Source organism: Petaurus breviceps, unplaced genomic scaffold, assembly GCF_028583685.1.
Source record: "Petaurus breviceps papuanus isolate PSGF00001 unplaced genomic scaffold, PetGlider_PUasm1.0 37, whole genome shotgun sequence".
NCBI classification, from domain to species: Eukaryota; Metazoa; Chordata; class Mammalia; order Diprotodontia; family Petauridae; genus Petaurus; species Petaurus breviceps.
Window position 1 is genome coordinate 17,371,776 of NW_027186296.1, and position 15,670 is coordinate 17,387,445.

Genomic DNA, 15,670 nt, shown 5'->3' on the forward strand with positions numbered 1-15,670 from the left:
AACTCCCAGTACTCAATCTTTTCTGCTTGATCTCTCTCCGTCATTATTGGTTCACAGAGGGCCTGCGTGGGGGCAGGAGTGGTGTCTTGTTTTGTTGGGGTTGGGGGGGGGGGCCCCCCCCCCCCCCCCCCCCCCCCCCGCCACCTTTTCCCTCCAAAGCTCTCCATCCCCCATAAAGTCTACCATTAATCACTTCTATGAGTTAAGACATTGTTTCCAGAAGGTCCCTGTTAAAATGCATAAGTATTAGCAGAGAGCTGGACTACCATTAACAATTTAGATATATTATCTAAGATGGATTTATCAGATTAGCTAACCAGTCTTGAAGGAATGAAATATATTCAGGTGGATGGGCAGTCTCAAAAATAGATCCCTAGCATGGGACACTGCCCAGGGAATGTAGGCTTGTGTGTGGTTCTATAGAGAAAGCAGAAAGTGCTGGGCTATAATATGGAACACTGGGTACTTAGGTGCTTGTTTTAAGGGAAGAGAAAAGGTGGGGTAGAGAGCTCTGCTAGGGGTCAATAGTAGGGCAGGGGCAAAATGAAAGTAAAGTTTTATGATTGATCCTGCTTTGACTTTTTACAGAAAAGTGCTGAACTACTCTTTGCACAGGCTGCCATCCATTATTGGAACTCATATTTTATTTTTATTACTAAACACATTCTGAAGCATATTGTAAATAATGGTAATGAATGAGTACATTCTCCCATGCTCATCGCAGGTAACAATCTGTTTTGCACAGAAAGCAACGTAAACAACTCCTGGCCCATCTCCTTTCCTCCCTATATACCATATGTCCCTATGTAAGACAGGCTATTAATACACAGAAAAGACAGACTTAATGTCAGTGTTGATTATTTCACTGAATATATGCAAATCACTCATCTGAACTTCCACAGTGTTCTTTTGATGCTAGTTTTTAAAATATGATTTATGTGGTAATAATAATAATGAGCAATAGCTCACGTTTATATAGTGCTTTGCAATTTTAAAAGCATTTGCACATATATTATATTGAGTTACTTCTCACAACAACCTTAGGCTGGCAATACATGTAGAATTAATTACTATAGGTAAATATGAAGTCCATCTGCTCCTCTAAAAAAAAAAATTAATTACTATAAAGTTCCTCAACCCTCAAAATATTTTCTATACCTCCCCATTGATGCCTCAAGCTTATTTTTAACATTTCCTTTCGTAATTAGAGCTAGGGTTTAAAATGCAAATTCATATTAAGATTATTAAAGTACAGTATTCATGCTAAAGTATAAATGGCTGGCATCAGAGCATCTGCTAGCAGTGAGCTTTAAAAGCGGGGAAAGGGCAGGGTCTGGAGACATTGGGCATCTGAAAAGATATGGGAAGAAGACCCACTGAAGTAAGGAAAGGGTACATGTCAAAATAAGAGGTAGAGCAGAAGACAAGTTCAGAAAACACAATAATTTTGGGCAGGGCCTGCCCTTACTGGATGGGGGAGGGGGGGGGGGGGAGGAGAAGGGTGTGCCACAGGAGAGAGGCATTACTATTCCTATTTCACAAATGAGGAAACTGATGCAAGAGTCTTCCTCCAAGAGAAGAATGTGTGATTAGTTTCATTGAAATTCTGATTGGGAAATCAGGAGAAAAGGGTGCTAGGCCTGATCCTGCCAGCATTCTATCTTTGTAGTCTTTGCAAATCACTTTACCTTTTTGTGATTCATTGTGTTTCTTCATCTATAAAAGTGAAGGGGGGTGGGGTTGAGCTCTAAGGTCTTTACCAATTTTAAACTTTAATGATTCTAAATCACAGTTAATAAAAAAATAGGGACTATAACTCGGGTCTCCTGTAGCCTAACCCTATATTCTTTCCGCTGCACTATGATGCCACCCAGTGGACCATAAACTTTTTTGCTTATTGAGCAACTAAACTTCAAATTATCTAGCATCAAGATCAATGACTGGTAAAGACAGAATCTGACTATATGTTAAAAAGAGTGTATATTTAAAAGGTGGGGAGGGGGGAGAGAAACATCATTCACACCTAACTCTAGATTTTAGTCCTCTTCCTCAGAGGAAGGGATTGTTTCAGGCAAAAAGAGAAGACCATCATTCCTTTTTTATATTCCTACCTACTTGCCTTCTGACGGGAAGAGTAGACTGTGTTTGTTTTTCTTGAGCGGAGTAGTATTTTGTTGGAATTTTTAAAAACTCATATACAAGGTTATCTATCCTACTGGATATTATTCCTTGGTTGAAAAGGGATTAAATGAATGAGGCTGTTGAATGGGATCAGTAAAGTGAATTTGCCTATTTGTAGGGGCCTGGAGCGAGCAGGAAGAGGATGTGAAAAATATTTGCAGCACGCTGGGGGCAACACCAGAGAAGCTAGTAGTAGTGAGTCATGGCATCATAAACTCATAGGATAAGTGATTTAAAGCTGAGAGGTCATCTAGTTCAACGCCTTCATTTTACAGAGGAAGAAATGGAAACCCAGAAAGTGAAATGATTCACCAAGATAACATAAGAAATAAGTGACTAAGCTGGGATTCGAACTCAGATGTAACTCTAAAGCCAGTGCTATTTCTACCACGTCCTTCCTTTTTTTTTTTTAAGCAATTGGGGTTAAGTAACTTGCTCAAGGTTACACAGCAGGTTATTTTGTGTGGGAGCCAAGTATCTGAGGCCAGAACCGATCCCAGGTCTTCCGAGGCCGGCACTCTTACTCATTGCACCACCTGGCAGCCCCCTACCGCATCACTCTTACAATCTGGTTGTCAGAGTTTCTCTTTCTGCTTACCTGCTCCACCCTGAGTGACACTAGAGTAAGCTCTAGGTAAAATTGTAAAGGGCATCTGGCTTACTCATCTCTGACAACCTGTTTCATACTAAAGTATTCATGGATTCATGGGTTAGACTCAAATAGCAGAAGGTACTTCCCAAGAGGCTGGGAAGAGAATCGAGACTATCCTAACAAAAAAGAACGGTCCTTTAATGAAATGGGAATTTCAAGTACTGGGGCTCTTACTCAAATCGCTAACCTTTTATTATGCCCAAACAAGGCCTGTTCTGGGTGATATTAACATAGGATAAATTCCCACTGGGAGATCATACACACACACACACATACATACACACATAGAGAGAAGGAAAGAAGGGGAGACAGAGAAGTGGGGAGAGAGGAGAGAGAGGAAGAAGAAGAGAGAGAAGGGGGAGAAAAAGCAAGAAGAGCAGAGGGAGAGAGAGAAGAGAAAAAAAGCAGAGAGAGCGGTGATATGACACAGCATGATACTATAGTTAAGGGTCCTTTATGATATATGACAGAATGAACTAAGTATTCTTTTGTGGTCACTGACCCAATAGTCATGGAAGCATCAAAAACAAAACCAAATTATTATTTACCTTGCGTCTTTTAATGGGTCCGTTTTCCCCTGGAACAGCTTCACACAGGCGACTTATTGCTTCCCTACAGAACAAAAACCAAAAGCCATGAAAGGTTTGACCTTTCATCTTACATACATTCACCACCTGTAAGCATGAATAAAAGCATAGAATTCTAACATGAAATGGATCTCAGAGACCATCTTTTCCAACTCTTTTTCCAATATGAATTCCTTCTATAATATCCCCTACAAATAGTTACCCAGCCTCAACCTGAAAGTCTTCAGTGATATCAAATCACTGTTCCCCCTCCTCTCCCTCCCAAGGCAGTTCATTAGTCCTATTGGTTAAGAAGGGTTTTCATATGTTTAGATGTAACTCCTACCTACTGGCCCTACTTGTTCTCTCCAAGTCTAAGTAAAAATAAATCTAATGCCTCATCAACATGATGACTATTTGAATCTTTGAAAATTGTGATCAATATTACCCCTTTCTTCTCCTCCCACCCCCAAAGAAGAAAAGTAGGCTTTTCTTTTCCAGGCAGGTACATGGAATACTATAGACAGAGGACTGGGCCTGAAGTCAGGAAAACCTGAGTTCAAATCCATCCTCAGGTAAGTACTGACTGTGTGACCCTGGGCAAGTCACTTAACCTCTCCACCTTAGTTTCCTCACCTTTAAAATGAGGATAGTAATAGAACTTACCTCCCAGGAGAGTTGTGAAGCTCATATGAGGTGATATTTGTAAAGTATCTAGCACAAAGTGTCTGGTACATAGTAGGTGCTTAATAAATGCTTATTTCCTTTCTTTTCTTCTTTCTCCAAGAAAAATATTTCTATTTGTTTGAACCAGTCCTCATATGCCATAGTTTGGGGCCCTATTACCACCCTGGTTGCTTTTCTCTGGATGAATTGTAGCTTGTCAATATCACTCCTAAAACTTGGCACGCTGATTTAAAATTGTGATTCTATTGTTAGGGGAGCCCCTCTGGAAGTCTACCATGTTCACCTCAGGCTTTTGGGGCCAGAGAGGCTCTTCCTATGCTAGGAAAGCTTGCACAGACAGACAGTAAGAGGATACCTCTGAGATGAGAGTTTATAAAAGAATGCTGGACAATAATGCATAGAGCAGAAAGAGCACTGGATTTCGAGACAAAGCACCAAGGTTCAAATCCGGGCTCTGTCATTTCTTTCCTGAGTGGTCTACAGAAAGCCACTTCACTATTGCAGGCCTTAGTTTTTTCATCTGTAAAATGAGAGGAGTAGAATACATGGTCTCTAAGGCCCCTTCCTACTTTAAACATAAGATACTATTATCCTTAGAAGACAAACATGTCGAAGAAGGAAATGGAGAATAAAAATGACCATAGAAAGAGGAGTCCCTGATGCATCACCATCATTAATAAAATCCCCAACCAGTATTTATTTATTTATTTTTAAAGCAATCAGGATTAAGTAACTTGTTCAAGGTTACACAGCCAGTTATTTCTGGGTGTGGTGCTGAGTATCTGAACCCGGATTTGATCCAGGTCGTCCCAACACTGGAGCCGGTGCTCTTACTCGCTGAGCCACCTGGCTGCCCCTAAGCAATTGGGGTTAAGTAGCTTGCTCAAGGTTACACAGCCAGGTGTTTCTGGGTGGGTGCTAAGTGTCTGAGCCTGGGATTTGATCTCCAGGTCTTCTCAACACTAGAGCCGGTGCTCTTACTCGCTGTGCTACCTGGCCGCCCCTTAACCAGTATTTATTAAATGCTTTCTATGTGCCAGCCTCTGTGTTAAGTATCAAGAATAGAAAGCGGCTAGGTGCTAATCAAATGAGATCATGTCTGTGAGGGTCAAATGAGATAATATTTGTAAAGTGCTTAACACAGTGCCTAGCACATAGGTACCTAGCATATAGGTGCTATATAAATGTTAGGTATTGGGTTTTTAAAAATTATTATAGTGAGACAAAAATCGCTTTTTGGTTTACACAAATTATAGTTTACCTTTTCCTGCTTGCAACGCCAAACTTTGGATTCAATGCAGTTACATGTTATCTATCCTGACAAGAGTTCACCCTTTCTGCCATGGAATCAGCAGGTCCACAGGCAGCAGATTTCCTAGGGCCTCAGTATCATTGGGGTAAGCAACTTCCAGAAGATTCAGGATTAACTGAGAGCACCAAAAATGACCTTATCAAGAAACAGTCCCAGGGGGCAGCTAGGTGAATAGAGCACTGACCCTGGAGTCAGGAGGACCTGAGTTCAAATCTGTCCTCAGACACTTAACACAAAAACTAGCTGTGTGACCTTGGGCAAGTCACTTAACCCCAATTGCCCTACCTTCCCCCCTCCAAAAAGAAAAAAAAAAGAAAAAGAAATAGCCCCTTTCATAGTCATTCAGAGGGTCAGTTGTTAACATCCCATGTCCTGCTCCCTCAGAGTGGGTATCAAGCGACACTCAGCCATCCAGGGCTGAGACAAATGTCTATCCCTGGGGCATTGAGAAATGGTTGGGTTTGGGCCATGGTACTGAGAGTAGTTGTTGCTAATATATTTTCCTGATTTGATCTTGCATTTCTATTCTAAGTAAATCATCCGTTTTTCATGACTACAATGTGAGAGCATGTGACTAATACAACAGATGGCCATGAGGGAGAAATTCAGAGAGAATGGGGGTTCAGAGCATCAGTCTGAATAGAAATGAACCCAAATGGATCCCTACAAGCCTGAATGTAGCATTGACTTGTTATACTATCATATCTTACATGAAGAATTATTTTTTTAAATTAATCAAAATTTGTGTTTTCTGACCTGATCATAGTGAGTTTAATTTCTATTAGTACAAACCACTGAAGTCTAATTTTTCTCTCACTTTTTGGTCTAAGAAGAATGATCTTTGGACTGGATAGGATAGAACAAAAATGGTTAAGCAGAGTATAGAAAGACAGTGAAGAGACAGGCAGAATGTGGCTGCCATTGATGAAGTCAAAGTGTTTAAAAGAAATAGTAAATGTGATTACAGAGAGGACAATCTGGATTTTATGTAGAAAAAAAAACTTATTAATTGGTAAAGCTGTCCAAAAATTAATCAGTTGTCTCAGGTAATGGGTTCCCCTTCACTAAAGGTGTTTACACAGAGAATAAATGACCCCTTGTTGGTAACATTGTAGGGGGAATTCTTGTTCAGGTACTGGTCAGAGTAGATGGTCTCTGAGGTTCTTTCTAAAACTTGGATTCCAGAAAAAAAAAAAAAAAACCTCTACATATTTAATTCCATTTCAGTTCCAAAAATGTAAAGCACCAACTGTGCACACTACCTGGTCTTGGGTCCTGGGGGAAAAAAAATTATTCAACAAGCATTTATTAAGCACCTAAAAATGGCAAAAAGTGGTTAGATGATGTTGATACAAAGAGAAAAGTGAAACAATTCCTTCTCTCAATGAACTTATGTTCTACTGTGGAGAAACAACATAAATGTAGAAGTAAATACTATGTGTGCATATTATGTATGTATACACATGTGTATGTATGTATGTGTGTATACATATATTAAATAGGAGATAATATCATCAGGGAAAGATGGAAAATACTAGCACTTAGTATTAGCCAGTAAAGGCCTCTTGTATATATGACTGTTTTCTTCTCTCTAGGCTCTATTCCTGACTTTCCAGACTTCATCATTCCCCAGCACCCTTTTCATCCATGTCACTGGAACTGACCTAGAGACAGAGGAACCCATTGAATGGTGACTGAATGTATATGTAACTCATACAAGGTAGCGAACAGGCAATGGGGGTGGTGTTAGGAGACAGAAGAGAATGGTTTTGACCTGGAATTTGGAACCAAATGTACCTGGAGCCAAAACAGAAAGAATGTAATTTAATTGGGACTAATATTAGCAATTAATTGGTCAGCCTAGGGATAAAACAGGTAAAAAAAAAAAGAAGAAAGATCAAAACTATTGTGTTAAACTGTGTCAAGTGACTAATTCTGTAACTAAGCAGAACATTTATAATACACCTTCTGACAAACTGTGGGGGGAATGGAAATATTCTTTGCATAATAGTAAAGTTGATTTTATATTCTAAAATTTTGCTAATTTAGGACAGTATGATTGGAATGTTCAAATAAGTATGAAACAGAAGTTCAGAGGATTTATTACACCCAGAATATAAATCTAGAAGGCTGGAAAGGAAGGGAAATCAGAGTTCATCTAGTCATAGCATCATAGACCTAAAAGCACAAGTCTGATCATATCAACCCTACCTTCCTCACTCAATAAACTTCATTGGCTCCCTATCATCTCCAGGATCAAATATATCATCCTCTGGCTTGGAAAGCCCTTCACAAGTCCCAACTAAAATTCCACTTTGTACAAGAAAACTTTCCTTATTCCCATTAATGCCAGTGCCTTCCCGCTACAGCTTATCTCTCATGTTTATATATGTATATATACACATATGTTTGTATATCTATGTGTATGTGTATACACACATATCTACATAGATGCATGTGTATACATATGTGTGTATATATGCATGTATATGTATATAAGTATTTTGTTTGTTTGTTCATAGTTGTTTGCATATTGTATCCCTTGTTAGACTATGAGCCCCATGAGAGCAGGGGTTGTCATTTCCCTTTCTTTGTACCCCCAGTGCTTAGCCCATAATAGGCATTTAGCCAATGCTTACTGACTTGACTAAAATGGAATGGGCTGTCCCATCCCATAGTGTGGGCGTGGGGACCATGAGGCTTCAAAGACACACCTGTGGCCCTTTATGTCCTCAAGTGTGGCCCTTTGACTCACTCCAAAGTTCACAAAACAAATCAGGGAATAGGAGGAGGTGGTGAAACAAGTACTTATTAAGCGTTTATTCTTTACTAGGCTCTGTGGGCTCAGCACTTTACAAAAACTATTTCATTTAATCACAACAATTCTGTGAGGAACTATATGTATTAGTATTATCCCTATTTTACAGTTGAGGAAAATGACTTGCCCAATGTCACAAAGCTAGTAAGTTTCTAAAGCCAGATTTCAGCTCATCTTCCTGACTCCAGGACTGGTACTCTATCCACTGCTTTCAGAAGCACAACCCTGTAGAATTTTGATAAGGTAAGTGGTTAGTTGCAATTCCATGAGGTTCTATCAAGCCTTAGGATTGTCTATGAATAGGGAATGGTAGAAAAGGAATGAGACCAGCCTTGGAGCTCTTCTTGTGCAGGAGAGAGATTAGGAAAATCTACACCACATACTCCCACAGGGTCTTATCTTGGATTTCTTTTCTTTTGGTGTGTTTGTTGGTGGGAGTTTCCAGTACTGGAGTTGGTCTGAATTGTTCTTGTGCTAACTGTTCCCACAAACATCCAAGATACACACTCATAACTAATGTATACTAGTTAGTGAATAAGTGCTGACAGCAGTGTGACATCAGATCTATCCCAGCATTGCTTTTCAGAATAGTATCAGTTAAACCTTTCATACATCCTCAGAGTGTGATACTTGGGGAACATTAGGCAGCCTAATAATTAGTGTGATTTAAGGGTTCCACTCACTAAGAATATAGGGTTCTAAGAGACTTCAGATAAAATATCTCATCAATCTTCAAGCTGCAGCACTACTCCCCCCTCCTTAGCCTCAATTCCCTGGCCCCTCTCCGCCAGCCAGCACACTAATAGATCACACAAATATACGCAACTCAGCTCCAATTGGCTTTCACTAGAGCTGATTGTTAAAATATTAGTGTGAACATTTATACCTTTGAAATAAGCAAATGCTGCAAATTAGAGCTTGATTTCTTTTGTTATTATTGTTGATCTCTAGACTTAAGAAAGTGATGCAGAAAGTATTAAACTTAAAAGTTGGGCATAAGAACAGGCTGGTTTGTTTAATTTTTCTGGAGAGCTGGTTGTTAAACATTTAACAGTACACTCAGATAGGCGATGTTTCCAGAAGGCCCTGTTAATATAGCCTTCATTCATTAGAACATCTGGGCAGCTAGGTGGCACAATGGATAGAGTGCTGGACCTGGAGTCAGGAAGACTCAAGTTCAAATCAGCCTCAGACACTTTCAAGCTGTGTGACCTTGGGTAAGTTACTTAATTCTGCCTCAGTTTCTTTACCTGCAAAATGAGCTAGAGAAGGAAATGGTAAACCACTCCACTATTTCTGCCAAGAAAATCCCAGATGGGGTTATAAAGAGTCAGATACAATTGAAAAAATTAATCAACAACAACAAATGTCTGTTTGATCCCCCTCCTACTAAGCTCATGAGGCCAAGAACCAAGTGTGACTTATTGTATCTCCAATCAGTATCATATATCTGCACATACTGATCGCTTACCAAATGCCTGGCAAAAAGAATCACATTCTAGTTTGTATTGTATTTATTTGTATACATATCTTATCACCCAAACTGGATTATAAACTTGGCAAGCTCAAATACTGTGTCTTTGTAACTAGGGCCAGTGAGAACGAATTTGTATCATTCAATGGGAATAATTGACAGGACACTTTGTAACCCAGAGCTAGAGATAGAATTTTTTTTTTTAAGGAGGCATTTGTGCTATAGGGAAAAAGGAGATGGTATTTGGATCTGAAACCTATATATCCAGGATCCATTTTTCAATCTGACATCTATTAGTTTTATGTAGTAGATGTCATTTTTGTTTCTTTTTGTCCAATAAAATTGGGATAACAATACTTAGACTACTTTATAAGTCTACTGTGAGAATCAAGTAGATAAATGTAAGAAACACACTACATAAATATCAGTTATTTATTATCATAATATCCTCTATTTCTGAGACATGATCAAGCATAGGAAATGCTGCTGGATGCCAGCAAGGTCTTTGATACACTAATGTCATATTTCTGAAATGGTATCATAAGAGCTCCTTCCCCCTCCTCCAATTTTCTGGAGTGTCTTCTTGCACAGACAATACATGCAAACTTGCTTACGTTTTTCAAAGCATCAATCTCATCCAAAATGGGTGACAAAAATCTGTGATGTGATAAAAAGAGACCTGGATGAGAAATCAGAAGACCTGAACCTGGGCCTATTAGCTGTGTGACCTTGGGCAAGTCATTTTCCCTTAAAAAATCTAAGATGCCTTTTCTTCCTTTGCAAAACGGGGGCAATAATGCTTTCATTGTACCCACCTCACAGGGTGTCAGATGTCAGTGCTCAGTGCTGTATAAATGCAAGCTATTATTATCATTATCATCACACACCATGACGCTACCTATATTTATTTGAGCATTAATCTTCACTCCCTGATTCTTCCACAAGCACTTTTTCAAATGACAAAAATCAGCACCTGGCCTTTGCTGTGAGCATTAATTCATGTGCCTTACTGTGAGCCCTAAGGCTTTAGACTCTCTTTAAATAGACCCGAGAGATGACTTGGTACTATTAGAGAAATAGAATTCTCAAGACTTCAACATACCCAAAACGTATAGATAGAAAGGCAAATTCTAGATAAATGACTCTCCTCAGGAAAGTCTGCTGGGCTGAATTCTGCTATAGTTCAAACAGAGGGGACAGAACAAAGTCTAGCTACTGATAAATGGTTTTGCTACCAGAGGCTGAAGCTATAAATAGGCTTATTATTCACTTCATTATTCCCTCTCATCTCATCAGATTTCCAGTGGCCTGTTACAGAAGAGAGGAAAAAGCTTCATGGCCTGAGAATAAAATACAATTTTGACTGTGTCCAGAAAACAGGCAAAATAATGTTGTGGAGTCGTGAATAAAAGCTCCCACGCAGCTTGGCACAGAAAAGGAATTGAACACTACATGATACTATCAGGTTAGAGGAAGAAAAGAAGCTTAAAAGGACCAGGAGGGAACAGAATTTCAAGGTGGTCTCAATTGACTCTCACACTCCTGCAAACCATCGAACAGTTGTGTAATTTCACAGAAGGAAAGAAAATCAATAACAAATTTCCTCCTTACCTTATTTCCTCCTCTGACTATGTATTTGCCCTTCCTGAGCGAAAGGCACAGCTAGGGTACCAGTGCCTTAATGGAAGCAGGGAAGGATGATTGCTTTCTCCTTTCCCACCTCCCCACCCTCCCTCTTCAGAAATGAAGCTAGAAATAAAAGCCATCCATCCCTAACCCTGCCCATTCATAACTTCAGAAGCATTTGCTCATTGCCATCTTAATTTGGCCTTCGAGCTTTCAGTGTCCATATTAAACTTTTAAACAAGACAAATGGAAATCTCTTCCACTGGTTCTGGGTTTATAGCCTTCAGACCACTCTGAGATCAATCATTCAAGCAACAAATATTTATCACTTTATTTTTTACTGGATATGTCAGAGAGTATTAGGCACTGGGTGTACAAAGACCAAAATTAAAAAAAATAAAGGAAGAAACAACTATTGCTCTCGAGACTATATTCTATTGGGGAAGAATATATTAAAAATAAATATATACAGAATAAATGCAAAGTAGTTAAACATAAGGTTGTTAGGAAGGAAAGATACTAGTATTTGAGGTATAAGAAAAAGTTTCCTGCAGAAGGTGGTACTTGAGTTGGGTCTTGAAGGAAGGGAAGGATTTATGAGGCAAAGGGAACAATATAGTGCATTTTACACATGGGGGACAGCCTGCAAAGGGACAGAGATGAGAGTTGAAGGGCTCTACATAAGGAACCAAAAGAAGGCTAGTTTGCCTAAACCATGTGATGTAGGAGGAGGAGTAATGTATATGGAATTAACAAATTATATTTACCAATAATGTGCATTACAAGTTTGGTATGTTTTATATTTCATTAGAATATTTATTTTCCTTTGAAGTATTTTTGATTCTATTGTTCAAAAAATAAGATAGCAGAGGCCTAAAAGACCTGGTGACTCAAGGGATTGACTGGTGGGAGAGTGTAATGCAGACCAAATTTGAAAAATAGTGCTCATTTCAGAAACTACTGTAGCAAAATAATGGTGGGAGGAACAATTGGACTTTGAGTGGATGTTTCACGAGGAAAATAGAACAAAGGAATTCCAGAGGAGTTTTACTTTCTTGGAGCTCTGAGTAAGAGACCAAGCCCCTTATTTTATAGATGAAGAAGTTGAGGCCAAGAATGCAAACACTTCCCATACATGGAAGTTATCAGCAAACAGATGGTTATCAGCAAACAAAGGGAGCTTGCAGGCTTGAGAAATCTTCTTTTTGCCTGGAAAAAATAAGTTTCCATTTCTTATCTATTTTTTTCCTGTATGAATCAAACCCTTTCTCATTCCTCATTTTGGCAGCATTAATTACAAACAATAAAGTAAGGACACTTTTGGCTGGAATCTTTCTTAGTATTTCAGTTGCTTTTGAAGGATCCAAGTCACTTGGTTCGAAGAAGATTCAGTCCAACTTAAACCTTTACTAAGAAAGTTTTACTATATTCAAGGCCCTGTGTTAGGTAGTGGAGATTTATAAACAAAAAGTTTCTGCCCTCAAGGAGCTTACATTCTATTGAGAAAGAACTACAGTACATATGTAGGAAAATTAATACAGAGTATTTTAAGGAGACAAAAAACATTAACAACTGGGGGATCTAAAATCCTAATGGCCCAGTAAGAGTGGGTGACAAGGGAGGAAGGGAATGAATCTTTAATTCAAAGTTTTAAAATCAAATGTTTAAATATATATATATATATACATATATATATATATATATACTATTATTAATACTATTTTACATGTAATTGGGAAATAAGATATACAGGCACTGGGGCATAGAGATCCACCATGCCCTACTGGAAAAGTTGAAAGGGATATGGGAGAAAATATGGGAGAGAACAGACTGGAAGGAGGGGATATCCTATGGGACTGCTATTTTGGGGCGGTGGGTAGGGGAAAAACAGGGAGAAAATTTGTAACTCAAAATCTGGCGAAAATGAATGATGTAAATCAGAAGTTAATAAAGCATTTGAAAAATGAAAAAAAAATCCTATAGGGTTCAAGAAATGGTAGGTGAGAAGAGAGTGTTTTTTAGGCCTGACAGACAGCTTATGGAGAAGCTCAGAGGTAAGAGATGAACAGCAACTTCAGGAAACTTCAGGTAGGCTAGTTTCGCTGGAACACAGTGTGCATTAAAAGGAGAATAATTTGATACAGGTCTGGGAAGGTAGGTTGACCAAACCGTGAAGGGCTATAAATGTCAACCTGAACAAAATGTCCCACAGAGAAGCAGTGTATGGAGTATGACCAAATCAATCCTCTTCTGATTGATCTGCTCTATGTTCTTCTCCCAGCTATTTTTACAAAATATTTTCCCAGCTATTTTAATGGCCAGTTGCCAGATAATTGATAAGATTGATTAAAATTTCCAAAACAATAAGTCTGTTCTTTCTAATCCTCAACTTTTACCAGTACAGCAAAGACTACACCGCACCCCAGAGATACTAACATAATGATTGGAGGCCTAGGTCTAAAAGACGATCCATAGGAGTGTGAACAAATGTAGAAACATGGTGGAGTCAGTTTGGGTGTTACAACCCTGCCCTCAACATTTTTTTTTCCTAGTCATAATGTTCATTTTGTTTGTTAGGCAATTGAAGATGATGGATCAGGGAGATAGCCCACCAGGAGAACCAAAGCAAAATCAGAGAATGATGGGTAGGAGACAGTTGAACGGAAAGTCTATTTCAAGAGAGTTCACAAAAACTGAGCTCAAAAGGGAGCAGTAAATTAGAACTGAAATTTGGAGGTCAAGAGCCAAGGATCATAAAGAAATTAGATGCAAAGGCAGAACAAGGGGACGGAACCCAGCAGGAAGTCAGTAACTATAGAAAAAGAAAGAAAGATCCTGAGATTCAGAATCTCAAAACTAAGGAAATGCATGCTATTCTTGCTGTGGCCTGAACTAGCAGCTGGTTTTCTTTAGCATGGGCCTCCTTAGACTGGGGTCCAAAGAATGTGCTGTAATTAGCTAAACCTGTCATAGTATCACAGCATTTAGAACCAAAAGACACCTTATGGATCATCTTATACAACCTCCTTATCTTGCAGACAAGGAAATGGAGACCCAAGAAATCAAAGTGACTTGTTTGAAGTCACACAGTAAATAGCAGAGCCAGAATTTGAACCCAGATCTTCTGACCTAAAATCCAACATTCTTTCTACTATACTGCACTACACTACACTCTAAAAACTATACTGGTCTGAATATGGCAGAAGACACCATAACTTCATCTCTTTTAAGACAATTGCTATTCAGATAAGTCATTCTTATAAATGGCCAGAAATCCGATTTTTTTTTCTGTTCCCTTCACTCAGGAGAATATAATATTAACTGAAAATAGGCATAACATATTAAAAAAAAAAAACAGCCAAGAATATGGTCCTCCTGCACAGGTGAGCTACTTCATAGCCAAGCCCATCCTGCTCCTTTCCCATGGCTAGTCTCACAAGCCCTTTCTTGGTCCTCTTACCTCCTGCCCTAGGTGCCAAAATTCCTAGATGAAGCTCTAAACAAATATGATTCCCAGAATTTGATGGTAATAATTTATAATTTATATTATTTTAATCTGACTTGTGATTTCACTGGAATAAGAAAAGACCTTCTAGGGGCAGGCAGGTGGCTCAGTGAGTAAGAGCACTGGCCCCAGAGTCGGGATGACCTGGGATCGAATCTGGGCTCAGATACTTAGCACCACACCCAGAAATAACTGGCTGTGTAACTTTGAGCAAGTTACTTAACCCCAATTGCTTAAAAAAAAAAAAAAAAGAAAAGGCCTTCTAAGAAGGTAAAATGGCATCTTTTCCACAACCTAAGATCTTAAAATTTCCTGGAGCACTGGAAGGTTAACAAACTTATCCAAATTCATATAGCCAATATATCTCAGAGGCAAAACTGAGACCCAGATCTTTCTAACTCTAGGGATGGCTTTCTACCCATATCATATAATAGCAACAGTAATGATGATAATTATGGTGATAAAGATGATGTTTTAACAAACCTTTTAAATGTCTCATCATGGTTTGGACTCAAATGTAGGTTCTCAAATTTCCTGCCCATGAAGCAAAAACTGGAATGTTCTACCATGCTAGAAAGGCTTTGAGGAAGTTCTGGCAACAGATTATTACATCTGCTCACTGAGGACAAGCCTACCTAAGTACAGAGAAGTTTATTGCCAGTAGGCTAAGCACCAGGTAATTCTTTGGCCATAGCACCCTTGAAACAGGATTATTTGACTATAGCAACCCACGAAACCAGGAAAAATATAAAATGGATGATTTTTCTCTATGGTCCTCTTCCACTTTTCCACCTCACTTCAGTAACACACTAATGTGAGCACATCTTAAACTTTACCATCTGTCAGAAT

The 15,670-nt window shown here is 39.0% G+C and overlaps 1 protein-coding gene across 2 annotated transcripts in view; it reads right to left on the reverse strand.

Annotated features, from left to right (window-relative positions):
• Positions 1–15,670, reverse strand: part of SHC4 (SHC adaptor protein 4) — a 169,518-nt gene that overhangs the window by 75,187 nt on the left and 78,661 nt on the right. For both annotated transcript variants that reach the window (XM_069098007.1, XM_069098006.1), the window contains exon 4: positions 3,382–3,445. In XM_069098007.1, coding sequence (XP_068954108.1) covers positions 3,382–3,445 — 64 coding nt within the window. The remainder of the gene's footprint in view (positions 1–3,381; positions 3,446–15,670) is intronic.